Here is a 26,691-nt window from a genome sequence, read left to right on the forward strand (position 1 = left end):
CATTTTCTCCAGTTTGGGTGCATTGGCTCTGGCCTAGGTTTAGGTTGACTTGCATAGGCTATGGACGTGTCACAGCCTTCCCAGTTTAATGGGCTGTTTTTCAAGTACTTGAACATTCTTATTTCACGGATGAGGACACAGAGGCTCAGAGTAATGAAGTGACCTGTCCAAGGTCACACGACTATTGTGGTGGAGGCTGCAACAGAGGTCACTCTGTTCAACCAGACATTATACTGCATCCAGGAAAAACAGAGAAGTGAATAAAGGAAGGAGGGGACTTTCCTCGTGGTCTGGTGGTAAAGAGTCCATCTTGCAATGCAGAGGACCCAAGTTTGATCCCTGGTTGGGGAACTAGGTTCCCACATGCGGCAGAGCAACTAAGCCTACAAGCTCCAACTAGAAAATGGGAGTGCCTGCGACTAAGACCCCAGGCAGCCAAATAAATGAAATTAAAAGAAAAATAAAACAAAAGGAGGAAAGGGTGAAGGGAAGAATAAATGAAGACAAAAATGGGAAAATGAAAAGAGCATGAATAAAAGAGTTAATACCTTGGTTTTTCATTTATTTTTGTCACACTGCAGAGCTTGTGGGATCTTAGTTCCCCAACCAGGGATTGAACGCAGGGTCTCGGCAGTGACAGCAGGGAGTCTTAACCACTGGACTGCCAGGGAATTGCCAATCTTTTAATTTTATTTTTTAAGAGAATAGTTGGTACATAAAATGATACACGTAACATGTGAGTTAACAGAAGGAACACCCTTGAATCCACCACCATCCTAAGGCGACAGAAAGTTGCCAATAGCTCCAACCTTTACCACCAGCGGTTCTTCGAGCTGGTTGCACGTCGAACACACCTGGGGGGCTTAGACAACCACTGATTCCCTCAGAGTGCTCCATGGGGTTTGTCTGGAGTCCGGTTTGGACATCTGGATTTTTCAGAGCTCTCCAGATTATTTTCTTGTGCAGCCAGATTTGAGGGCGACTGGCTTATAATTCCCTTCCGTGTTATATCCCTCTGATTTTCCCCGACGCTCACCTGCCTCCCTCAGGTAGCCACCATCCTGAATTTGGTGTAGCGAATGGATTCTTTTCCTTAGATGAGCGGCATCTGCGATTGAGCTCCCGCCCACCACGAGGGGGCACCAGAGAAAAACACAGATTCCCTTTCTCTCTCTCTCTCTCTCTCTCTCTCTCTCTCTCTGTGTCTCTCTGTCTCTCTCTCTGTCTCTCTCTCTCTCTCTCTCTCTGCACGCCGAGTAATCGCGCTGCAGGAGGCTTGGCCCTCGCGGCGCTCCGTCGCCGGCCCGTTGCCTTGGCAACGAGCGGGGAACCGGCCGGCGTAACTGCAGCGCTGCCCGAGAGGGTCGCCGTGGACCGGGCAGGGATTGGTTGGGGCTTGCGGGACCTTGGACCGGGGCAGTCTTGGGAAACTCCGGCGCGCAGAGAAACGTGAGTCGCGGGTTTGGGCTCGGCCGGGGGCCGGCGTTGGGGTGGGGACCCTCAGAGCTCTGCCGCAGTCTGCTCCGCTCTGGCGGGAAGCTCGCCCGCCGTCCCGGGACGCGATCGCGGGGCGCCCGGTGCTTCGGCTTCCAGTCCTCACGCGGCTCCTCGCGCGGCCTGACTCCGACCCTTTCCTCTACAACCGCTTTTTGTCATATGTGGCTGAGAGAGGGATGCGACTTCTTCAGTGAGCCGCCCAACTTGTTGTTGATGGTTCATCTGGGGCCGGAATCTTCACTTTCCTGAATCCTCGTGCAAAGATTTATCCGCAGGCGGCCTATGGGGCAAAGAAAAATGTTTCTCAGGCCTGCCACAGTCTGAAGACAGATCATGACCTGGCAGCCTCAGGCTCAGCTTGACTCATAGACGCGATAATTTCCCTCCCAGTTCGAAGGACTCTTGAGTTTGTTTATTCGCCAGAAGCTCCTTGAGCACTGTCACAGCCAGGCACTGTGTAGACCCAGCACCTGGAGCAGCTTTTGGACCGGGGGTGGTGGGAGGGAGGTGTCTGGAGAGACTGGTTCTGCTTTGGAGTCTCCGGCCGTGCCCCCAGATAGCCCCTTGACCCGTGCAAATTGATTCTTCCCTCTAGGTGGTAGTTTTTCCATCTGTAAGAGGAGGGATCTCCCTCCATGCTCATCCAGAACAAGTGTGGCACCTGGATATGGCAACCCACTCCAGTATCCTTGCCTGGAGAATACCATGGACAGAGGAGCCTGGTGGGCTACAGTCCATGGGGTTGCAAAGAGTGGGACACGACTGAGCGACTTTCATTTCACTTCATAGCCAGGGCATGTTGGTCCCAACAGGTACCGTCTTGCAGTCTACAGAGCTTGGGCCCTCATCCCAGCCTAACATGAATCAGGCTCCCAGCTCTTGTATAAATTTCCTCTGCTACCTGGCTTTGTGATCTTCAGCAAGTCATTTTACCTCTTTGAACTTGTTTCCTCAGCTGCCAAAAAAAAAATGGGGCGATAGTAACAGTGAAAAAGGTCATATAAGTCAAGAGTTTGGCCCACGTCCGTATGCCTTCAGTTATCCTCTCTGTTACCTTAGGCAGAGCACAGAGACCCCCGGTGTGCTAGTCCAGTGTCGTCAGGACTGGCTCCCTGTCTCTGCACTGCCCTTAATGATGTCAGGCTCACAGCTGGGTGCAGGCCAGGCTTCTTCAGCTAGATGATTTGCGGTCCTGGTAGCAAGTCATTTTTAAAATGCTGATGTCTGGAAGCCTGCACTGAGACTTTTTTTGACTTAATTAATCTGCCTCGGGGCCCAGGCTCTATCAGGCGATTCCAGTGTGCAGCCCGGGGGTGAGGACCAGGCTTCAAAGGGATGAGGGGCTGCAGCAGGCTCCTGTTCTCAGCGCCGCTGTTCTCCTCAGATGGCACTCCCCACGCTGCCCTCCTCCTGGTGCAGCCGGAGGCTCCCGAATCAGCAGGCCGCCCGACAGCGCCGCCAGGAGCAGGAGGCACATCTTCGGCAGCAGTGGGACCGGAACAGCCGCTACTTCCAGGTGTCTGACATCTGCAGCTCTAAACAGGCAGAGTGGAGCTCCAGGGCCTCCTACCAGCGGAGGTAACTGTGCGGTGAGCGCCTTCCCTTAGGGTTGGAGGGCCACCTGCTGCCGGGAGATGTGACTAACTCAGGGACCTGGGGGAGGGTTACTGGCCGGCATGGACACTCGCATGGAAATGTGATGATTTCCATGGATACTCACATGGTGATGTCTTTGCAACTGGAAACTGAAAAAGAGATCATCAGTGAAATAACACATTTGATTGAAAAAGATAAAATGATGAGACATGTATGTAGGATCCAGAAGTCCCCTGGTAGCCCCATTTCCCCAGGAGAGAACCACTGTGAACTGTCTGGTTCATATCTTCCCGTACACTTCTTCATCTGTGTTTGTGTGTAAATATAGATACAAGCATACACCCATTTTTATAGAGAGAGATACATAAAAAAACACGGAAGTTAAAAGCATGGGCTTTGGAGTCCAACAGACCTAGATAGCAATTCTGACTGTGTTACTTGCTGTAAAAAATGAGCCTCAGTTTCCTCATCAGTGAAGTGGGGCTAAAACAGAACCTACTTTATAGGATTTATGTCATGGCTACTATAAAAACCATCAGGTTATTTAGTACATAGTAACTGCTCAGATAATATTAGTATGTGCATATATACGCCTCTTATACATTTTCTTGCAAGAACAAGATTTCTGTATGCACAGTGGTTCTATTACCTGGTCTGTTCACTTTGGCCGGAGGACACCTCCCCAGGTCACCATGTTCTGTGTGCCTTAGCCTCTGTCACCCACACAGCCAGCCATGCATCCCCCGTGCAGCTGGTAGCACGCCTGCCTGATGGTGGCCCCTCTCACCCAGCATGCATGCCTACCAGCGGGAGAAGATGAAGGAGGAGGGGAGGAAGCGTCTGGAGGCCCGACGGCAGAGACTCAGGCAGCTTTTGGTGGAGGAGCAAGACTTGCTGGCCAGGCAACTGGAGGAGCTGAGGCTGAGCATGAACTTGAGGGAAGGGAGAATCCGGGAGCAGCACGGGAACCTGAAGGCAGCCCGAGAGGAGCAAAGGAAACTGGTAACTTTGCAGAACTCTTTAGGAGGCTGCGAAGCCTGAGTCCCCAGCCTGTTAGTGAGGCCAGGAGGGGTCCCCCTGAGGGGCTCTGACCTGATGAGATGGCAGTTTACTCCAGAGCCAACCGGGAAAACTGCTGACTCTGAGTCGTTCTTCGTGTGTGTTTTCCAGGAGTCATCTCTATTTTCTTGGGCCCCTTAAATCATTGTATTTGAGTCCTTTTTCTTTATTCTAGTTCTCTGGTCCCACGAAAGGCTGGGTCTGGTGTATTTTAACCTAACTTCCAAAATCATCATGTGTAGTGGTGGTCTCCAAACTCTGTTTTTAAGGTTGCTGTATATTTTGAAGTAGATCTTTAGCATCTAGGACCCATCTGTAGCATCAGATTTTGGCCCCCTTTTATCACCATTATAAGTCACTTGTGGGAACTCCCTGGTGGTCCAGTGGTTAGGACTGCACACTCTCAGTGCTGAGTGCCCAGGTTCAATCCCTGATCGCAGAACCACGATCCCACAAGTCGCTTGGTGTAGTCAAAGAAATGAGTCATTTGTCAGTACCCGATTGGTGTCTGTTGAGAGCCAGACACCTCCTGAGGCCTGAGGGAGGTCTGAAGGGCAGGCGCAGTGCTGGCTGCCAGTGGAGGAGCTCTTACGCTCAGCTGACTTCACCGTGGGTTACCCGAAACGTGGATGGATTGGAAAAGCAACGTCAGCCTCCCCTCTTTGTGTTTTCTTGGCAGATTGCTGAACGACTTTTGTATGAACACTGGAAAAAGAACGACCCCAAACTTCGAGAGGTGAAAACCAAAGAGATCCTCCCATTGATCTGCCTAAGTAGATGAAATCACATTGCTCACCTTGTTTTTAAGTTTGCATCTTGTGCTGGGATGAAAAAGAGATCACTCCAGCCACTTTCGAAAGAGGCTCCACACAGAAGATCTGGTTCATTTGTTTATTTAACATCTACAAGAGGCTGCGAGAGGTTGGGACATCTGATAGGAAGGGGGAAACCCAACAGTGGAGGCTGGGTAGGCAGGTGGGGCCACCTGGGACAGGCTTGGGTGGCTTTCCCCCGGAGGTACCCGGGAGCGCCTGCAAGATTTTCAGCAGAGGTGCAGCAGGGTCCTGGCTGCATTTTGGGGAGCAGCAGCAGTGTTGAGGGGGCAGGAAGGGGTGATGTCAATTGAGGGGTTTCGACTGCAGCCCAGGTGAATGAAGGTGGTCAGAACTGGAGTGGCAGGAGAAAGGGGACAGATTCATAAGACTTTGGGGCAAGGAGAGAAGGGGGGCATTGTGGCTGGGGTGACATCATTCAGCAGAGATTGGGCTATCGGGAGAGAATGCCATGACAGAAATCATTAATTTAGTTCAGTTTATAATTTGTGTATACATTTGTATTTAGTCTCTAAGTCGTGTCCGACTCTTTGCAATCCCGTGGATTGTAGCCTGCCAGGTTCCTCTCTCTGTGGGATTTCCCAGCAAGAATAATGAAGTGGGTTGCCATTTCCTTCTCCAGGAGGGTCTTCCTGACCCAAGGATCGTACCTGGATGTCCTGCATTGGCAGGCAGATTCTTTACTGTCTGAACAACTTACTTGATGGTGTTAATTTATGTGCACATAACTACATTTAGAAGTTGCCAGGCATAATAGAGCATCTGGCTGCAGTGTGTCATGTGGTTAGCACTGAACCTCTCCTCGGCCACTCCTAGATTTCAGTGGATCCTCCAAAAGAAGTCAGCTACTTAAGTTGTTTATTCAGAGCATTCAAGTTAGTTGCAAATGTTTACCTTTGTAAGTTGAGAAAAATTTAAAACTTGTATAAAAAGTTTTCCAAAGAAAAACCTTTGGACATTGTTGCGATTCATTTTCTGATCTAAAAGAGCCTTTAAACCCAGATCTCTTATTAATAACCCCAAATTTGTTGCATCCATCAATACAGGCGGTATGTGTTTTCACAGCTGCTCCTTTGCAGGGGGAGCTTTGGGGAGCCAGGCAAAAAGTTGAGTCTGCTCCTCACCCAGGTCCTGCTGCCCTGGGGCCTGGCAGGCTTTAGACCCATCACAGTAGCCTTTGAGATTGGATTTCCATTTCAGTGTCCCCTCAGCTCCAAGAGGCCTGGGAGAAAAATTTCTGATACTTTGTTCCAGTTCTTGAGATGGCTTAGAATAGCCTGGTCCTTTGGTTTTCTTCCTGACTTGCATTTAGACTGTGTATGTTAGGGTCACCATGCACTTCCTTGTAAGACACCTGGTCACATTCCAGGCGACGGTATGGTACTCAGCAGTGAGCATCCATCCTGTGAACCACTGAGGAAGTTGATATTTTCTGCCTTCTCATCCTCAGATCGAATCGGACCTTCACAAGAGGCATGTGATAAACGCTTGGGAAACGCAGAAAGAGGAAAAAAAACAGGTGTGGTATGTGTTGGGAGACTCTCTGAGTCTTTGAATTTGTTTCTTGTTTTCCATCTCAGTGTCTCCAGTCCAGGAATAGACCTTTGCTCGGTTTACTAAACTCCTGTTAAAACGGAATGTTTGTTGCTCTTGCACAGACAAGAACCTCACGTGATCACTGTCGGGGCAGAATAAGACCAGGTGTCCAGGGCCAGTTGATGGTAGATGCAGTATGCATCCTTAGAGGTTGTACTGTTGCCAGCATCCTCTTTGGATATAATTTACATCATAAACTCTCAGCCTGGGTTGACAGCAGCACCTCTGGTGATGGAAGTCCACACTTCGTGGACCCACCGCTTTGCCTCTGGGTTCATTTTGGAAAGTGTTTTGTCGACTTGTGAAAGGGAAGGGACCCGGTGTCCCTGAGCCCCTCCTCGGTGCCGGGCACTGTGCTCCCTGCCTCGTCTCTGAGAGTAGCACCACGCCCATGGCTCCCACCGTGAGAGCTGAGCCCGGGCCTCACGGCCGGTGAGTGCACAGCCTGGTCAGGTGTAGACGTGTTGGAGTGAAGAACGGGCCCTGCGGCCTGCTGACCAGCGGTGGGGTCTTCGCTGGCTCCGTGTTACAGACGCTGACCCCCACGTTCCTTTGGCTACATGCAGCAAGAAGCCGCTGAAGAGGAAAAGGAAAAACGATTTGAAAATGAGTATGAAAAGGCCCGCCGGGAAGCACTGGAACGGATGAAAGCGGAAGAGGACAGGAGGCAGCTGGAGAGTAAGCTGCAGGCGGAGGCGCTGCGCCAGCAGATGGAGGAGCTGAAGGTGAAGGAGATGGAGGTGAGGGCACGCCCCGGCTGCCAGGGCCTCCTCACTCGCAGCCGCTCGTTGTGAGGAAACTGGCATTTAAGAAGCTGCTCCACATGGAGATGGCGTCTGGGAGGTGGTTCTAAGAAGGGGAGCCATGCTGGGCTCTCCTGACATGTGGTCCCACCGGTGGCTCTTCCGCACTCCCGCTGTGTGCCGGATTCTTGAATGCCAACCCTCAGGGCGTCACACCTGTCCCCACAGATGTGGGTAGAGGCCTGCTGTCAGAGGGCCTCTGAGAACCCAGAGTTCAAGTGCGCTTGGTAGACTTGACTCTGATGAGCCAGCCCACAGCCCTCTCTGGCTAGCAGTTTTGGGGTCTTGGGGCAAACCGTGAGGATCTTTGGTTCAGGAGGCTGTTCTGAGAATCCTGAGCCCAGCAACTCTGAGGGCTGGCTCTTCCCATCCAGCTGAGGGAGCAGCCCTCCTCCCCCAGGCCTCAGTGATTCGAGAGCTGGGTCCTTTGTGCCCGAGCACTAGACTGGTTGCTGGGAATATACCACAAATGTGTCAGGTCAGGGGGACAGAGGTTAAGTTGCAGTAAGTGTGGGCAGTGCAGGGCCATGTGGGGTCATTCTTGTCGGCGGGGCTGGGAAAGGCCCAGCTGGGATGACCGAGTGAGCTGGGCCAAGGGACTGAGTGCCTTGGAGGTGGGAGGGGATCCTGGGTACCAGGTGGCCAGGCCGCCCTTGTTGGATCATGTCTGCTAGAAAGGGAGATGAGGGATGACGAGCCTCACCGGGTTTGCTGTCCTGTCACCACAGGCCACCAAACTGAAGAAGGAGCAGGAGAATCTGCTGAAGCAGCGCTGGGAGCTGGAGAGGCTGGAGGAGGAGAGGCGGCAGATGGCAGCCTTGCGGCAGAAGGCGGAACTGGGGTGCGTGTGGGAAGGCCCCCATCCCTCGTCCCCCATGCCCCCTGTCCCAAGCCAGCAAATTCTCACTTTCTCAGGCTTGCCCTGGTAACCCTGAAAGCAGAAAGGATACAGTCTGTAGAAAGTAACAGTCTAACCTCTGCAGAATTCTTTATGATCATAAACACTAAAGGCAACCCATATCTTCTCATTTCTAGACGCTTCCTGAGACATCAGTATAATGTGAAGCTCAGTAGACGCACACAGCAGATCCAAGAGGAACTGGTAAGTCTGAAGTGACAGCCTGGTGTTGCTTGTACTTTATTTTGAAAAACATGTTTTTCGTTGCTTAGTAACGGGTGCGTTCTCATGAGAAAACCTCAAGAGACATCCCCTCTTGACCAGCAGCCCCGGCAATCCCTGCCCCTCCCCAGAGGTGTCTGGGTATGCATCTTTCTGGATATACAGTTGACCCCTGAACCACATGGGGGTTAGGGGCACTGACCCCCATGGAATTGAAAACCTGTGTACTGTTATTTCTGCCTCAGAAACAAAGGAACTGACAGGAACTGATAAATGACTCACTGAAGGGCAGGAAGCTAAGACAGTTTGGATAGAATCAGGACTCAAACCCCAGTTCTTTTGAGTCTGCATACTGTAATCTCCAGTCAGACACTTCTCCCCCACTTGGTTAATATAAAGATCTGTAGAGGGAACTCCGCTCAGTACTCTGTGATTACCTATATGGGAAAAGATCTGAAAGAGAATGGATATATTCCATTATAACTGAATCACCTGGCTGTATATGGGAAACTAACACAATATGGTAAATCAACTATATTCCAAGATAAAAATTAAAATATTAAAGATCTATAAGATAAAAATACAAGTACTATCCTTACTGACAAAAAACTGTGGTTAGTGGACTCACCCAGTTCAAACCCATGTTGTTCAGGGGTGAGCCGTACACACTCAGGGAAGTGGTGGGTTTGGGGCTTCTTGGTTTCGTTTCTGAATGTACTTGACGTGGCATGGCTCAACATAGTACCTAACAGTACACCTCAGACCTCAAGACCAGCGTTCGTAGACTGAGCTTGCCCTTTCTGGCTAGCTGCTCAGTGTTTCTGGCAAGTATTTAGATGGGCTCCCTCGTATTTAGAAGTATTTAGACGGGACAGGAGAGATCTCTCATCCTGGCTGGCTGTCCTCTCATGGAACAGCTGCAAGGAGCATTTTGAGCATTTCTGTAGCTTATGTCCTCTGCAGTGGAACTGCTTGCAAATTGTGTTCTAGAAAGCTGGGCTGTCAGGTGTGTCCGAGGGCAAGGACGTGCGTGTGGCACAGAGGGTCTCTCCTGGTGGTGGGCAGAGAAGAGCTCCTGGGCGTTTGTGGCGTCTCCAATGGCCCTGAGCCATCTATCACACCCTGCCTGCTCTGGAAACAGCCCCATGACTCCGCAGAAGACCAGGATGCGGTCAAGAGGGCCTGTTACCTGCGGTAACTGCGCTTCCTCGTCTGACCTCTAGGAGGCGGACAAGCGCATCCTGCAGGCGCTGTTAGAGGAGGAGGACGAGAACCAGCGTGTGCACCAGGCCCGGCGGGAGCAGGCCCTGGCCGACGTGGCCTGGATGAAGCGGGTCATTGAGGAGCAGCTGGAGCTGGAGCGGGCGCGGGAGGCAGAGCTGCAGATGCTGCTGAGGTGAGAGGTGACATCCTGGCGCCCCCTCCTGCCGCAGTTGTCAGCAGGTCGCCGTGAGGGTTGTCTGCTGCTGTTGAAATGCCCGCCCTTGCTCCTCTCCGTGTTCGTTCGTGAGGAGCACACCTTTGCTAATGGACCTGGCCTGTGGGTGTTCCCCTCGGGTTATTTAAGGTGGAAACCACTAGGGTTTAAAGTAAGGATCTGTTTATCTGAAACTGTAGAAATTTGAAAGGAAATTGTTATAAATTATGGAGACATTGAATGCATCTTAGGCCTGTATAAATGAGTCTGGATCCTAGAACTTCATCTGGTAGAGTGAAGTAAGGGAATAACAGGTAGCACTTACTGAGCACTTACTGTGTGCCAGACACAGTGCTAAGTGCATTACGGTCCTCCTCCTGTTTAACCCTGATGTCCAGGCCAGTGCTGGGCTCGCAGGGTACTTGGGCCACGGGGAGTCAAGACCACTCACCTGCCCGGACCACAGGCGAGCTAGAGTGACCGCAGGAAGGTAGCGACAGCTCAGGCACCCGCGTGCCCCTCCTCCTCTCCAGTCCCAAGGGTTCATTCACTTCTGTGTTTAAATGTCCTGGTACATGTCATCACCAGTGCTTTTTGTAAGGAGAGGGAGTGTTAAAAAAGGGAACTTAAAAGTACTTATGACAGCAGTATTTTCTGTGAGGTTATCCTTACCTGTAATCCACTGAGTTTACTTGGAGGTTGACCCTGCAGAAAGTGTGCATGACCTGGTGCCATGGAGCCTTGATTGTTCTTTGGTTCTCTTCTACCACTGGTGGTGGTAAGGAGCCTGCTGTCATCTGCTCCGTGTCTCCCTAGGGAAGAGGCCAAGGAAATGTGGGAGAAGAGAGAGGCAGAGTGGGCCCGCGAGAGGAGCGCTCGAGACCGGCTGATGAACGAGGTAATCCCGGGAGGGGGTGTAGCTCGGCCGGGCGGGTGTCTGGGGTTGGTGACCATGTGTTGACCCTGCCGAATGCTCAGGGAACAGAGTCCCCTCAGGTTATTTTATCATCTTTTAATATCATCCTAAAAGTAATATGTTTACTAGAAAAAAATTTCAGTACAGAAAAGTAAAACCAAAAAGTCACCTAGACCCCTATCATCTCCACAGCCACTATTTCTTTCTTTCTATGCTTCTGTTTCTCTGCATAACATTTTTTCTACATATTACTTATTATACTGAGCTATTTGATTTCAGTCATTTTAATATATTATTATATCTTCTTTGTAAATGTCATTTTGATGACATAATCACGTGGTAGACAATAGTTTGTTTTTCTATTTCCTTTTGTGGGTCCATTTTTTTCCAGTTGGAGCCTTTAAGAAACACCGTGCTGAACACCTGTTGCAGAAACCTTTTCCACATTTAGTATTTTTTCTTGGGGTGCAACACTAGAAGCGGACTAAAGAACATGACTGTTTCATTTGTCATTTAGAAGTAGTGCATTATAAGACACACCCCGATTCAAAGGAAATTTTTTTGGGGGGAAAAAGTCTTTATTATCCATGTATTGAAAGTTACCTTAAAGTGGTTTAATATGGACCTTGTATTCCGTGCACACCAGCATGCTACATTTTAGAACCTGTGGGAAAGTGGGTCCCAGCTGGTGCTCTTTTACTTTTAGGAATACCAGATATTCTCCAGCATCTTTTGACTCCCCCCTCCCCCCGCATTTAAAACATCCTTCCTTGTTGTGGCCACTTGTCCTGTCCAGAGAGCCTGACTGTCTGGAATGGCAGGTGGTTCCTGAGACTGCACCATTGTCTGGATGGAATCCTCCAGAATCCGGGTTTCTGCTGCTCTGAGCAGTGAATTCATAGCCACAAGGTTGGCGGGATGACCCCGACTCTGCCTCTGGCCGCCTGCGTGGCTCGTGGTTTCTTGCTTTTTCTGGCACTTGCTGATAGGGAGTGAGAGTCACCTTGCTGCCGTGTGTCTGTGGGGACAGAGCTCCACCCCTGCCTGCTTCCGACTTTCTGGTGCTCGACTGTCTGCACACGCACAGTCTGCGCGCACCTCGTGCGTGATGGGGACGTGTGGGAAATGCAGCCGAGTGTCTGGGCTGAGCCTATGGCCGGCTTGCCTGGTGCGTTTGTGCCTGAGGCTGAGAGTTAGGCTGGTGTCGGTGTAGCTCCAGCAGCAGAGCGGTCCACGGCTGGTGGAAGCGGCATCTGTCAAAGTCTAACTAAAACCTCCCCTCTTCCTTTCTGCTGAGGATAGGTTCTGACAGGAAGACAGCAACAGATCCAGGAAAAGATTGAACAAAACCGACGGGCGCAGGAGGAATCCCTGAGACACAGAGAGCAACTCATTCAAGATCTTGAGGAGGCAAGAGAGTCAGCTCGTCGTGAGAAAGAGGAGAGTGAGGAGCTGAAATCGGCCAGGAAGCAGGAGCTGGAAGCCCAGGTGGGGCTGAGCCCTGGGACGAGCGCACAGGCAGCAGGCCCTGCTGGGGTTGCTGCACCATCAAGGCACAGGGCTCGGGGCCCTTGACTGACTTCCATAGCCTGGCCTGGACTTTGTGTAGGAAGCCCACAATCAGGAGCTCAGAGCATCCATTTTTGTTTCCCACTGGAACATTGACCCTCCTGGTTGTAGGTCCAGCCCCGCTCTGGGTCCTCCATCTCCTAGGAAAGCAAAGCTTACTGTTCCTGCCCCTCACCTCTCTTTTCTGGTTGCCTCTGCAAGCACTTGGCTCTCTGGCCCCAAGCCTCTTTTATTCAATTCAATACCTAATAGTTAACACAAAAGAATCTTCCAAACATGTGGCCACATCCAGAGTGTTTCACAAGGTACATAGGACCACACACATAACCTCTCCGGGTCCATGAGTGTCTTTCCCACGAGGGCACTGGTGCTCAGCGCTGATGCTCCAGCGAGGGGACCCCAGGCTGTCCCTCAGGATCGGAGGCAGGGTCCTGCCCGTGGCCCGTTTGGGGTGACTTTCCTCTTGGTGCCCAGGTGGCAGAGCGGCAGCTGCAGGTGTGGGAGGCAGACCAGCAGGAGAAGGAGGAGGAAGAGGAAGCGAGACGGGCAGAGCAGCTCACGGCTGCCCTGCTGCAGCAGGAGGCGAAGATGATGGCCAAGCAGGGCTACCGGCCCAAGGTAGGGAGCCGCTCAGCCGGCCCTGCTCTCCTGGTCCCGTCCATAGCCCCGGGCACAGGGCCGCTTCCCAGCACCTTGGACTCTTCCTTGCTCCTCTTCTCGTGTGTTTCTTCCTTTCCTGACTGGTAGGGAGCCTGGACACAGGGTCTGTTCGATCCTTCGTTGGGCCTCAAATCGACCTTGCAGTGACTTTGCTCTGGCTCCTGCTGCTGCAGCCCAATGACTGAGTCCCGACTGCTCTGCTGGTGCTTGGCGGCCCTGTCTGGGACAGAGAGCAATCGGGAAGAGCTTTGGGGCGGCTGGTGAGGGGGCAAGGTGCAGTGGGGCTGGGTCCTAGCTGTCCGGACAGCAGAGCCCAGCTGAGCGGGGTGACCAGGACCTGGGTTCCTTCCTCTCCTGCCCTTGGCACTCTGGTCACTCCCTCCCTGTCGTCTGGTCCTCTCCTTCCTTCTTTGTCTGTCTCCCCAAGTACTTGAGTGACCCCTGGCGCAGGACACCAGGGGAGCACAGAGAAGCGAAGGCCGTCACCCGTGTTTTGGGGGAGCTGATGAGTAAAGCACCGGGGAAGGGGCCGAGGGCACACCAGGCATGTCACCGCTGTCTCTCCTTGACCAGGGCCACCCTGGCACTAATGTGCTTCCAGACAGAGGCCGGCTCCTCTGTCAGAAAGCCTGGGAAGCTGATGGAGCGGAGCAGGTCCCACACCTGCTGCAGAGCGTCAGTGTCCTAGCCGGCCGGGGCTCTAGAGTGCAGGGAACAGCGTTTTCTAAACTTCCTCCACCATGCATCAGTGCGTGTCTCAGATCAGGGTCTCAGAGCCACGTGAAGTGTTACTTAGGGCTGGTGCTTTAAAAAGTCAGAGTGCCTCAGTTATGACTTCGGGTCAGAGACTTTTTAGCTGTAACTGAAAACAACCATTTATAAAACGGTGCTTTCAGCTGTTTCTTGAGATGAGGTTAATTGCTAATGCTCCAGTGACTACTGACTTAATCAGTCTTATGTTTTCTCTTTCTTCTCAGCCTTATGGACATCCCAGAATCGCTTGGAACTGACTTCATTGGTACTGTAAGCACAAAGAGTGAAGATGGTGACGTCTCTGGTATGCAGCCGCCAGACCGTTCTACAGGCTCTGTTCCAGTGTTCAGGTCACTGTAAAATAGTTCAGCGAATGTTCAGGTCCACAATTAGATGGAGTGAGGGTCTGGCTGGACTGTAAGCTGTGTTGGCTATCCAGGAGGCCCTTTCCTGCCTTTTTTTATCCCAGAAAGGGACTTCATAGTCACACACTGACAGTGCTGTCACAGTCTTGTAATATGCTGATAAATAATGTTAGATTCTAAATCGGTGCTAGGAGTTACAAGTTGTATTCCATGACAGGCTACAGGTTTCCCCTTGTCTCACCCCTAATTGTCGACCTCCAGTGAGGACTCTTAACTACAGATAGGAGACAAGTTTTTCAGTTTTTAAAATTGCCATTAAAATTTGATTGTTCTATTGAAAACAAACTTGTGGGTCTTGTCTAGTTTATTAATTTCAGGGTTTATTAATTTAGTGGTCCCAAAATGATTACATCTTGTTTTCTGGAAGAAAAGAACTATGAACCCTGAGACAGTCCGGTGGCGTCCATGGATGCTTTCTGAAAAGGTGGTGAGAAATGAGTCTTTCCTTGTTTTAGAAGCATTTTGGTAGAATGTGCATAGAGCATTGTCGGGGGTGATGGGTGACCCCAAAATGTATGTAACTGAGCCTCAAAAGGTCACCTGGCTGGCTAACCTTTTGGCAGGACACCTTGGGCCTCTAGTGTCTGGGAAAGGGCTCAGCCATGTGCAGCCTTTTGAGATTTATGTCCCCAGAGGAAGAGGCACTGAACCTGAAGAAACTAGATCAGACTCAACTGCAGATCAGCCAAAAATGTCTCTTCTCCCTGTTCTATCAATGTGACATAGTCCTAGATTAATCTCTAAAAATAGCTATAAATTCCTTGCAGCAATAATCATATTTTCATGACTTGTATTTTTTTTTTTTCATATTTTTCCTCTGAGGTTTCAGTTTTCATTATATTGTGCTCAAGATTCCATATCTCAGTAAATTACAGCTAATTACAGGGCTCTGTTCCAGGTTATTAAAAACCAGAGTTTATTAAAAAATCCCGAGTCTCAGGGCAGCACTGCCTTTCATTTCTATTGTGCCATAAAAACAAATTGAGCTGAGAACTACATCCTTAGTCTGGTTTTCATCTTCTTGTCTTAAATTTTTTTGACTATGATCCCCTGAGCACTGCTTTCGTTATGCATGTTCATATTTACTTTCCTCCTCTCAAATATTCATTAATTGTGAAATAAAAGTTCTGGTTTGATGGCACTGCTTCCAAGCTTTTGTCACTGTTGCTTTTAATAACTGCTGCAAAGTGGGTTGTATAGAATGATAAGAGTTTTACTGATTTAATCCACATCTCTTTCAGGTTTGGATATTTTCACTTTCTTGTGTCAGTGGTATTGTCTCCATTCTCATTTCCACTGGAACCTCTTCTAAGTAAAACTACAGGGAATTACAAGCAGTCATACATTGTCCGAGCTCCAGGATAGAGTTCAAAATGGACAGAATGCCTGGTAAATAGGCACTCATATATTTACTGAATATTTTTTATTTCCTTGAGTTTTTTGTTTGTGAAGCCTGGCAGCGGTCTTATTAGCATTAAAGTTTATTATAGGGAATTCCCTGGCAGTCCCGTGGTTGAGACTCCGCATTCTCTATTACACTAGTTCTCTACCCTAATATATTTAAATGTTTCCTATCTAAACTGGGCCTCAATCTGTTTCCAGATTTAGAGCTTCCACTGTCTTAACTATTTCTGGTGTAGCACATACTCTTTTTAGCTCGTAACAGTTGATTGTGTTGTAGTTATATATACATGTATATTGGTTTTATTATTTTAAGCAACTTTTCCTACTTACTATAAAATTAATGATTTGTAAATCATTCTACAGCAGATTCTCCTGCAAGGTTCAAGTTGTTTAGAACAGATGGTGTTGAAGCCCCTACTCACATGTTCTGTATGTGAATGATTTTCACTCTTTTTGCTCACTCAGCACATATATCCTCTCTAGGGAGGATGTGCTTCTAGGCCTGGGGAAGTTACAAAGCTGAACAAGAACAGGGACAGGAATCAAACAAGTGCACGGATGCGCAGATGTCCCTGGCAGGCACAGAACCAGCTGTAACTCTTGGGGCTGAAGGAACCATTTGTGCAATAAATATATTCAGTGCATCTGTATTTCCTTATGGATAAATTAATATTTACGTTTTTAGAAATCTATTTTTGGCTGCACTGGGTCTTCATTGCTGCGTCCAGGTTTTTTCTAATTGTGGCAAGCAGGGTCTACTCCCTAGTTGTGCGTGGGCTCAACACTTGCGGCTCACAGGCTCTAAGAGAGCGTAGGCTCAGTAGCTGTGGCACACGGGCTCAGCTGTCCCACGTGTGATCTTCCCAGACGAGGGATTGGACCTGTGTCCCCTGCATTGCCAGACGATTCTTAACCACTGGACCAGGGAAGTCCCATAATGAATTTTTTTTTTCTTTTTTTACAATCTGGGTTTTTAGGTAGTTTTCAGCCTTCATAAAATACAGAGCATCATTATAATGCCTTCAAACACATTAGCATTAACAGTGCTTGCTGACTGTGATGAAATCTGGCCATGAGGCCATGTGGAGTTTTATTTTAGCAAGTTTGACACCATCATGTCTTTATTTTAGAGAGTTATTTATGACTTAATGTTGATTGCTCAAAAGTGATAAAAGGTCGGAAAAAACCTACCTCATAAGATATAAGCATGTAATTAAAAAAATTTTATTAAGACTTCATACCTTTTCATTTTTAGGTGCTAATGTAAGTGGTATTATTTATTCATTCTCATTTGGCTTCTAGTTTTTTTCTTTTAAAAACTGGGTTTCTGTGAACATACTGACACATAACTTCAGTTGCATGCATTTAGGATCATCTCTAGCTAGATAGCTGAAAGACCTCTCTCTCAGCCTTCCGTGATGACGACGTGAAGTCTGATGCTGTGATACTCTCCTTGCGATGCGGTAGTGGTTTCTTTCTCTCCCGCACTTTATTTTGGTTATTAGCTGATTTAAAAGGCTGCAGTTCCCTTTTGTTCATTTTTTTGCCCCTAAATACCCAGTCCTCCATTTCTGTACACTGTAGAGAACCCTGCCCTGAACGTTGAGACAGCTGAGCTGGGCAGTGTCCTCCATTCAAGAGATCAGAGTCTGACTTGAGCAGCGGTTTCCACATGTCTCAATTTGAAACTGACAGAAGAGAAGACAAATACTCATGGCAAAAAACAAAGGAATTGGAAGCCAAACACAAGCTCGGCCACCCGTTTTCAACATTCCTTTAAAGCCCCCAGCACCCACGGTGGGCAGAAGCCCACACAGAGACCAGCATCCCTGCCTTCCTGCCCTGATGCTCCCAGACCAGAGTCTCTCTGGGTCTGCCCCCCAACCTCCCTCCCACCTCACCTCTGTCCAGGGTGCGGCCATCCCTCACCCTCTCCTGCTTCCACTAGGTCTGCCGTCCACTACGTTCATGCAGCCCACATCCTGGAAGCTCCTCTGTGACAGTGAGAACCCTGTGCCTGAGCACAGGCCCTGTGCTCTGACCTGCACCACCGCCACCACCGACTGGGCTGTTTCCTTGTCTGCAAAATGGGAGGTCATTTCAGTTGCGACTGTAGGAAATTGCACTTAGCCAGGGACTGCCCACAATGAGCGCCTGCTGCTGCTGCTGCTGCTAAGTCGCTTCAGTCGTGTCCGACTCTGTGCAACCCCATAGATGGCAGCCTGCCAGGCTCCCCCATCCCTGGGATTCTCCAGGCAAGAACACTGGAGTGGGCTGCCATTGCCTTCTCCGCAATGAGAGCCTATATGTAGGTAATTACGTAGGTAATTCAGCCCCTCAGAAAGGAAGGGGGCTGGGTGGGGTAGGGAAATATTGAAAGAGGTCCTGGGAGGGGAGGTCTAGGAGAGGGAAGCAGATAGCAAGGTGTGGGGCAAGAGGGGGAACTAACAGCTACTCTTAGGCCATAGCGGGGTGTATGTGTGTGTGCAAATTGCAAGACCAAGTTAGATTTCAAAACTACCCTGTCTGTAATGCATTGTGGGCTCCTGAGGAAAGCAGGGCCTGGGAGAGAGAGACGGTCCTTCCAGTGGGTCCTTACAGGATAAAGGTGACAGGAGGCTAGGCCAGGTGAGAGAAATTAATTACCTGGGGCTGTGAAAGGCAGAGGTGGAGAGCTGGCGGGCAGCAGGACACAGGCAATGCTACAAGCGCTGGGGAGGAAGGGAGAGAACTGAGGGGATAGACAGAAGGGGAAGACGAGTCCCAAGAAAGGAAGGTGTGGGAAGGGGTGAGGGGGGGAGAGGAGTTTCGGGGAGCAGCGGCACTGGGGTGGGAGATGGGCTGAGAATTCTGGGGAGTGTGGTCAGGGAAGCTGTGCTTGTGAGTAAGGGCCTGGGAGTGGGGGTGGGAGGATGAAGCCCAGCTTCCCCAGACCTCCTCTTGTCCCCAGGGCCCCCTCCACCAGGGAGCTGCTGTGTGGTGAGCTGCCGCATGACCCCAGAAAGCTGTGGAGTCCATGCCATCTCGACGGCTCTGGCCACGGGGACGGCTCCTGGACAGCCTCCCAGCATGTCACCCTCGGATGGCCCCAGCCCATCCCTGTGGTGAGGCCGGTGGCCTCTGTAACCCCACAGCGGGCAAAGTGCTGCCCATGGTGCTTGGGAGCCAGTGAAGAGTCCTTCCATTCGGCCACTTCACAGACGCTGGGGGGTTCCTGGCACCTGGGTCTCAAGGGTAAGACACAACTTCTTGGCAAAAGAAGACTGCGCCCTGGTTACTCACTCAGGAGAGGTGACGGCACCTATGCTTGGCCAGCTTTTACTGAATTTTAAAAATTTAACGTGAGGAGTAAAGGCCTTGCTATCAGATGTATGGAAGTGACCCCGTGATGCAGGACCTCTTGTAAGAAAGCTGTCTGCTGAGCACAGGAGGGACAAGGCCGTCGACAGAGCCCCCAGGGTGGAGGCACCTGCAGTACCGCCTCTCACGGAAGATGGGTTTCCATGGGGAAAACTTCCTCGGAACTTTGACTGAGTATCTGGAAACATCAGCTAATTGATGGCAGACACATTACCCCAAGGACACTTATAGAGCCTGTTTATTGCATAACTAGCAGGCACATATTCCAAAACAATTTTACAACGCTTACAGGGTTGAACAATAATTACAGGGATACGAATGTACAATGAACAAGAAAAATAAGTACAGAATCACGGGTGACATGGATAGAAGACACTGGGAGAAAAGGCATTTCATTTTTCCTATGCAGCATTTTCTTTTGGAAAATCAAGGTGACCTTCAACTGGGACAAGGAAAGAAGGAACACCCTCTGTGTGGGGAGCTCAGGGCGGCTGCGGGGGACAGACCCGAGCTGGGCTCGCTCAGGTTCTGCAGCTGAAATCGCTGGGGGAGTTCGAGGACAGCTCCTGAGTTGTGCGTTTCCAGTTCCCATCCGTGAAATGCTGTGTTTAGTCTTTGGGTCCAAGTTGTCGTTCTTTGGCAAATAAGAACTATTTGCATTCCAAGGCAAAGGTGGACGTCAGCGGGAGGCGCTCAGGTGGAGCTGCCTCCTGGTTGCTTTCCTACCTGCGTCCTCCTAGCTCCTCAGGGCATCTGAGGGGGCGGGGATTTGAGAATCCAGGGGAAGAGGATGACATGACAGAGCTCAGACACTAGTGCAAGGCGAGGGAACCCGTGTGCAAAAGGTGGTGAGCGGCCACCAAGACAAGGTGCAAATGTTCACAGGCCCCGCGGATCTCCGGCCCCGGCCTTGAGGAAACGCACAAGGGGCTGGAAGAGAAGGGCCACCCTCAGGCCTCCTGTCGCCGGGTGTCACTCCACCTGGGAGCTTCCCTCCCCGAACGCTGGCACTGTGGGTCAGCAGGGCCAACTCCTGCAGTGTGCTCATGGCTGGACATGGTTTGCTGGCCCCCATGTTCCTTGACTTTCTCCAGGGGCACGGAATGACGTCCCCCACTCCAGGTCCTGAGTGTGCGTGTGAAGACACCGCTTCACCCACTGCGGCAACTCATCATCCAGAAGGCCGCCCTCCCAACGGAGGAGGCTGAGGGCACCGACCCGAGGCTGCGCCGGGCCTTGCCCGAGGAGCCCGTGTTGGCCGGGCGGGAGAGCAGGTGCTCGCCAGGAAGAGGAGGGACAGCCCGTGCATGCGGCGTGCAGAGACGGTTCTCAGACGGTGCCTGAATTGAAAGTAGAAGACCTCCTTCGAGAAGGCGCCCCTCAGCATCTGACAAGAGCGTGGCACTTAGGTTTGTGCAGACAAGTCTTGGAGATGTGGATCCTTTCCCCGTGCTGCTCAGCAGAGCAAAAGCCAGCGAAAGCACCCAGCACAGTGACTTAGCAACCAAATACCATCACCGTGCTCCTTCCGACAGCATTCGGTCAGGCTACAAAGGTGTTTGTGAGTCAAACAGTTCTGTGAGAACACAGGCTTACCGAACATGTTCTGGGGCAACTGTGATGATTTTGACTTTTCCATGTGTGTGAACGAGCACTACGGGACAGAACAGATGGGTGAAACAAGGACCAACGGCAACTTAACAGAGGGTACGGCAGCCCTGCAAAAGGTAATAAGGCTCAGAGGCTAAAGCCGGGGAGACCAGGGAAGCCAGGCCTCGCGATCCACAGCAGGGCCGGGAGCTGGCAGCCTCAAGGCTGCGGCGGGCCCACACGCGTGCTGTGAACACGTTTAGACGAGTCACTGACGTTTACAGTTGGAGATGGCATGGAAACACCTGATGTCTTCTGACAAGTCAAAAGCTTCGGCAACCCTAGGCTCATTTTATTTACACGGCAGCCTGGGTGGAGCTGGGCAGCTGCTGTCCCCACTGCCATGCTGTGGGCTCCCCGCTGTCCCCGGCATCTGGCTCGCTTCATTCATTGTCACTGCCGCCTGGCCCCGCTGGTCAAGGTCAGGGTCTGAGCCATGCCCACACAAAACCGTGGCCACGAGCAGGAAGGAATATACTTTTAGCTTCCAGAACGACCAAGCTCTTCTTAGTAACTTAGAAGGCAACCTCAGGGCATCCCAGACTTACAGCTGCAGGCTTTTGTAGCCTTGGGATAGCACATGGTCAGTTAAGCACTCTGCAGGGAATTCCTGAAATGTGATGTCTGACACTGAAGTACCAGCGAGGAGGTGCCAGAGGAGAAGTGAACCCTGGTGACTGTACGCATCTTACCTTATCCGAGGTCCTTAAAGGTGGTGAGACGTGCGGGGCTGGTCGTGTGAGAAGGCTTTAAGTGGCTAAAGGAGTGAGGGGAGTAGACCATTTCTCTCATCACAGTTTACGGCAGTGCTATCTGAATGGGGTGGGGTGAAATTACGGCTGATGGGACTGGGGCTCCTCAGCCTTGCGTGACAACGTGGCCAAGGTACACAGGACATGGAGGATGAGTGCTTATCGCTGTGGAGACTTCAGGGTGACAGCAGCACAAAAGTGGACAGAAGAGAGAAAAATTAGATGAGAGGACACCGAGTGTGACAGGACAGTTAAACGGAACACTTCATTGTTTCCTTCCAAGAGAAACTGTTACACTAGTTTTAGAAAGTGGCAAAGTCCTTTCTCTACAAGCCTGCTTGGAGATACCCCAAACTTAGAAGAGATTCTGCAGTAGAGGTTGGAATACTTGCTTATTGCACAATGCTTGACAGGGATCAGACAACTCTCTCCAGAGAATGTTTCACTAAGAATCTCACTTATAGTTTAGCCACAGGCAAGGAGTCTGAAGGGATGGAGAAGGTCTAACAAACTTTAAGCAACGAAGTTCTGCTTTCAGGTGTCTATGATCATTAACTCAACGGTCACGGACAGCACAACAGAACGTCAGAAGGTAAACTGGCAAACAGGCACAAAATAAGGCAAGTGGGTTAAATTAATAGTTGAAAATTTGTTAGAAAACATGCAAAAATAATACTGAGTTTTCTTTTTAAAAAGTTTTAAACTTTCATTAAATGTTTGTGTCTGTAAAAATCGCAAGAGTTCCATGTCTAAAGTGGAAACCGGACTTGGAAAAGCCTAGAAAACAGAAGGGCCAGCCCTGCCGTTCAGTTGTTGTTCTCTTTGGTGGTGATGGTGACCAGCTGCTTGGCGGCCTTGGCGATGTCGTAGGCACACTGGATGACCTGCTGCGTGACAAGCTGGATGTCCGTGGGTGGGCCTGGGTCCCCTGGGAGGGTTTTCTTGCATTCTGACTGCAGTCGGTAGGCACTGGACGTCAGTAAGCGGAGGGAGGTCCTCACCATGTCGGACTTGGGTTTCTAAACAGAAAAACAGCTGTTCTCCATGGACTGCAGGGTGGACACCTCCGAGAACAGGGACAAGCATTCCTCGAACGACAACTCAAGCTGTTCCGCAGTGAACGGCAGTTGTGTCCTGCATGTTTTCACTGGGGATGCGTGAAAGACTGCAAGTTTGGCAACCCGCAGTGTAGGGGGTGCTGGGGCTCTGACTCAAAAGTTCAGACTGCACACAGTATATTTAGCAGTATCCATTTACTAGTGCTATTCTGAAGCAGTATTTGAACAAGTATTTACACAAGTGAAATATTCCAGATAGAATTTTTTTTCTGTTAATGCTTTGCCTTGCAGCATTTGGCTCATACATTCTTGTCTTATTAAACCCAAACCAATAGCCCTATATGGCTGTTTGCATATTTAAAACTCTTTGTGCTACAAAGAGATGAATATAATGTAAAGGTCATCAAGAAATTTCTTGGAGCTCATTGAAAAGGATCTGAACCAAGTTATCAGGGAGTGACTTACTTTGGGGAATAATGCCGCCATTTCTGTAACAGCTATGTGTATCCTCTCTGAGCAGGGAATATAACTGCAAGAATATTAAAAAGGTTATTCAAAGACAGCAAAAATAATGCAGAGACAGAGAACACTCAGACACGAATACATTCCCATTTATACTCCCGTAATAAAGGGGCTAAGGCCACAGCCAGTCTGTTGTGGATCCCACACCAACACAAGGTACTCGGGGATAAAGCCGGGGCCCCCATTCTTCAAAGTTGATTCCATCATATAAAAACAGCCTCCAGGTATGAATGCAGGCACGTACATTACAGCCTGGTGGAGCCACAGAACACTGAGATCACAATATACATTGAATGGATTTGTACATCTTAAAAAAAAAAACAACCAAACTTCCCAGATTGTACCAAGCACCATACTGTGATCTTCGAAGCCAGAAAACAGCCCCAGGACACATATCTATATTCTTGACAACCATCAAAGAAAGAAACATAATGGAAGCATATTTTTTTTGTCATTTGCAATACGAGCGGGGCACTTCCGAGCTGGGTGAGACGGAAAGTGAAGCATGCTGCTCAGCAGTGGGAGAGCGCCACAGGAGGGGTTCACCATATTATCGAGGGGCCCTAACAGACCGTAAGTGGGAAGGTGGGAAACGTTTTGCTTCATGTAATGAGGGAGGGAAGGGGCCTGCTGTCAAGGTCGTGGTGCTGAGCAGAGGTACTGCACATCTATAGCATGTGAGGCAGGAGGGGCATGTGATGAATAGGATGTCCGGGGGAAGGGGAGATAAACAGCTAAATGATTTTTGTGGAAGGAGGCTGAGAAATTGTGCAGGTTCCTCTTTTTCTCTGAGGCTCCTCCAGCCATCCACCCATGAAGACTGACTCTGCTCTGGTAATAAACATTGCCCATTCCTCTCCTAGTGAGGGGGAAATGACGACACTGGGAGAAGTCTGAGCTGTACCGCAAAATGCAAAAGGGTAGGAAATGGGGCGGTGAACGTGACAGTGCCAGGGCCATGCAGACTGCAAGAGACACTGGTTCATCCTTCTGTGGAAGGGAACACAGAGGAAAAAGGAGGGGCAGTACTGTGTTCCTTGAACAATTTCTGTTTGTGCAAAGGCATGAAGAGAACTTCTCCAGAGAAGCACTACACTTTGCTGTTGGTTAGTCACTGAGTTGTCTGACTCTTTTGCAACCCTATGGACTGTAAGCCCACCAGGCTCCTCTGTCCATGGGATTCGCCGCAAGAATACTAGAGTGGGATGCCATTTCCTCTTCCAGGGGATCTTCCCGACCGGGGATCAAACTCACCTTAATTCTTTACCACTGGGCCACCTGGGAAGGTCAAATTTTGCTGACCTCCTGAAAATGAGGTTTTTCTTGGATTTTTATCAAATTCTGCCTTCACAAATTCAGTGGGATGATGTTAAAACAACGTGTCTGGAGCAGGCTGGTCACCACCTGAAACTAGGGCCAGCTCGCAACTGCTAACAACTTACCCAAGAGCAAAGGGGTGGGTTAGAACAGGGGCTGGGCCCTTCTCTGCAGCTGGAAAGAAGTCTGTGGGATGCCATTCTGCCCAGATGGAGCAGATTTTTCTTTCAGGAGCAGAGAATGATTTGAGTGATGGTTAGACCCACTTTTATTTATAAACCACTTGCTTCCTAGATGTGTACATGCACACGTGAGGGAGTCAGGTAAGAAATCAGGTTCATTTCAGGAAGCCTTCTATGGCACACACTCCTCCCCAGCTAAGCAGAGCATCTGGGAGAATCTGTTGCCAGTTTTGAGGCAGCTTCTTTCACCTCAAGAACTAGGAATGTCACCCCCCAAAAGATGCTGTAATTCTATCTCTGGAAGCAGTTTTATTCGGAGCATTTCATAAGAAGATGAAATATTAAAAATACCATATAAAACAGATGAGGCAAATGGAGAGAAGTAGCATGGAAGCATATACACTACCATATGTAAAATGATAGCCAGTGGAAATTTGCTGTAGGACTCAAGGAACCCAAACGGGTGCTCTGTAACCACCCAGAGGGGTGGTAAAGGGTGGAAGGTGGGAGGGAGGTTCAAGGAGGAAACATACATACATCTATGGCTAATTCATGTTGATGTATGGCAGAAAGGAAACCAATTGTAAAGCAATTATCCTTCAATTAAAAATAAATTTTTTAAAAAGAAAAAAATGTACTGTAGAAAAGAAACAAAAAGAAAACCCCAAATTTACAAATTTGTTTTTAAGTGTCTTATGTAAACCTGAGATTTCCTATGCCTTCTGACATCAGCATGTTAAAACCCAGCCCTGTTTGTAACTAGAGCAGCAGCATCTCTCCCAGAGCATGTGCGCACGTCCTGCCAGGCAGGATTCCTTCTCAAGCCCCCTTACCTGTCATGTTTATTTTCCTGGGCTGCCCTTAAGAGCTCCTGTATGTTTTTGGTGATCTGCTCCGTCTTCCGGATGACGTCTTCGGTGCCGGGGAGGATGGGGCTGGGGGCCGTGTGGGGCTCTGCTGTGTCTGGGCCTGAGCTGTCACCCTGCCACACTGAGTTCCTCTGCCTCCCTTTCCTGCTTGACCTGCGAGCGTTAAAGAAGTGGTTAAACGTGACAGGTGCTGATGGGCGGCCTCTCTGCTTCTAGGAGCCGCGGCGTGTGCATCTGCTGGAGGCACGAGCGGGCTGCTACTGTGGTTTCCTTTATCCTGTCTGGCAGGAGGCTCGGGGTAAGGCTCGCTGAGCAGCAGCAGCCACTGCTCACAGGGAGGCTGCTTCATTCTACCACGAGGCTGAATGGGATGACCCTCGCAGGAAGGCTAATGATGGGGAGAGGGAGGGAGCAAACAGAATGGGGAGCGTGTATGGTCATTAAGTCATTCGAATCAAGGCGATTCCTTGGGACAGGGATGCAGGGTATAACCTAACGCTGATCTGAAGTGAAGGACTGACTTTAAGCATAATATAGAGACTCAGAGACGAGTCTAAGCTGTTGGTAAAAGGAAAAAGGGCCCCTAGGGGCAATCAGGTGAGATGAGAAGAGGTGTGAACTATCAACTTATGTCTCGGTATCTGAGGACCTTAAAGGTCTGAGAACAGAGAAGCGGGTGGAGGTGGTGAAGGGCGTGACCATGCCCTTGTTAGGTTGCTGGTTAAAGAGCCCAGCCCCAAGGCCTTCTTCCTGCACAAGTACCCCAAGTCCTCCAGGTCCCTGTCGTTGGGAGTGTTGTCGTAGTCACTCTCAGGTGTGCTATTCTGCTTCTCCAGCCGGGATGCCTACAAGACAAAAGGTGATCCCGTTAGCTGAGAGCACCAGATACTTCCTGGCTGCCCTCCCAGGAATGCTTACCTGTCAGGCCACGTGGCCTTCATGCCCCAGACCTCATCTGGGACAGGGGCCAATGCTTTATTAAAAATTTAGTAACGGGGAGTTCCCTGGAGGTCCAGTGGTTAGGACTTGGTGCTTTCACTGCCCAGGGCCTGGGTTTGATCCCTGGTAGGGGGATTATGACCCTACAAGTTATGTGCAAGGCCAAAAAAAAAAGTTTTTTTAATTAAAAAAACAAATTTTAGTAACTAATGAACAGTGGATCCAGAAATGCTTTCTTTCCTTCTCTACCCCATCTTCATCTTCACTCCTTAGCTGCTCTGCACCCAGATCCCTGATACAAATTAACAGAGACACGCAAGGCAACATTCATGTTTAGCTCTCTAAGAAGTATGGAGTTTAACCATAATATAAAGAGACCCATTTAAGAAGCAAA

At 50.0% G+C, this 26,691-nt stretch overlaps 2 protein-coding genes across 10 annotated transcripts in view; one reads left to right on the top strand and one right to left on the bottom strand.

Moving 5' to 3' along the window:
* Positions 1-1,274: 1,274 nt before the first annotated feature.
* On the top strand, positions 1,275-14,529 carry TCHP (trichoplein keratin filament binding). Of its 2 annotated transcripts, XM_065904795.1 has the most exons (13): positions 1,275-1,449; positions 2,882-3,075; positions 3,885-4,095; positions 4,832-4,888; positions 6,436-6,504; positions 7,148-7,321; positions 8,113-8,225; positions 8,420-8,486; positions 9,728-9,900; positions 10,738-10,819; positions 12,140-12,325; positions 12,881-13,024; positions 14,044-14,529. In XM_065904795.1, the coding sequence occupies exons 2-13, from the start codon at positions 2,882-2,884 to the stop codon at positions 14,074-14,076; spliced, it is 1,503 nt and encodes a 500-aa protein (XP_065760867.1). In that variant the 5' UTR covers positions 1,275-1,449; the 3' UTR covers positions 14,077-14,529. The 2 variants fall into 2 exon arrangements, with proteins under 2 accessions (XP_065760867.1, XP_065760868.1); XM_065904796.1 differs by lacking the exon at positions 1,275-1,449 and having other exon boundaries at positions 2,974-3,086.
* Positions 14,530-19,236: 4,707 nt separating this feature from the next.
* Positions 19,237-26,691, bottom strand: part of GIT2 (GIT ArfGAP 2) — a 41,219-nt gene continuing 33,764 nt past the window's right edge. For all 8 annotated transcript variants that reach the window (XM_065904983.1, XM_065904979.1, XM_065904985.1 and 5 more), the window contains 4 exons: positions 26,121-26,203; positions 25,323-25,511; positions 22,934-22,997; positions 19,237-22,429 (listed from right to left, as the gene is read on the bottom strand). In XM_065904983.1, the coding sequence (XP_065761055.1) occupies positions 22,217-22,429; positions 22,934-22,997; positions 25,323-25,511; positions 26,121-26,203 (549 nt within the window). In that variant the 3' untranslated portion in view covers positions 19,237-22,216. The remainder of the gene's footprint in view (positions 22,430-22,933; positions 22,998-25,322; positions 25,512-26,120; positions 26,204-26,691) is intronic.

This window comes from Muntiacus reevesi, chromosome 13, assembly GCF_963930625.1.
Source record: "Muntiacus reevesi chromosome 13, mMunRee1.1, whole genome shotgun sequence".
In the NCBI taxonomy this organism is placed as follows: Eukaryota; Metazoa; Chordata; class Mammalia; order Artiodactyla; family Cervidae; genus Muntiacus; species Muntiacus reevesi.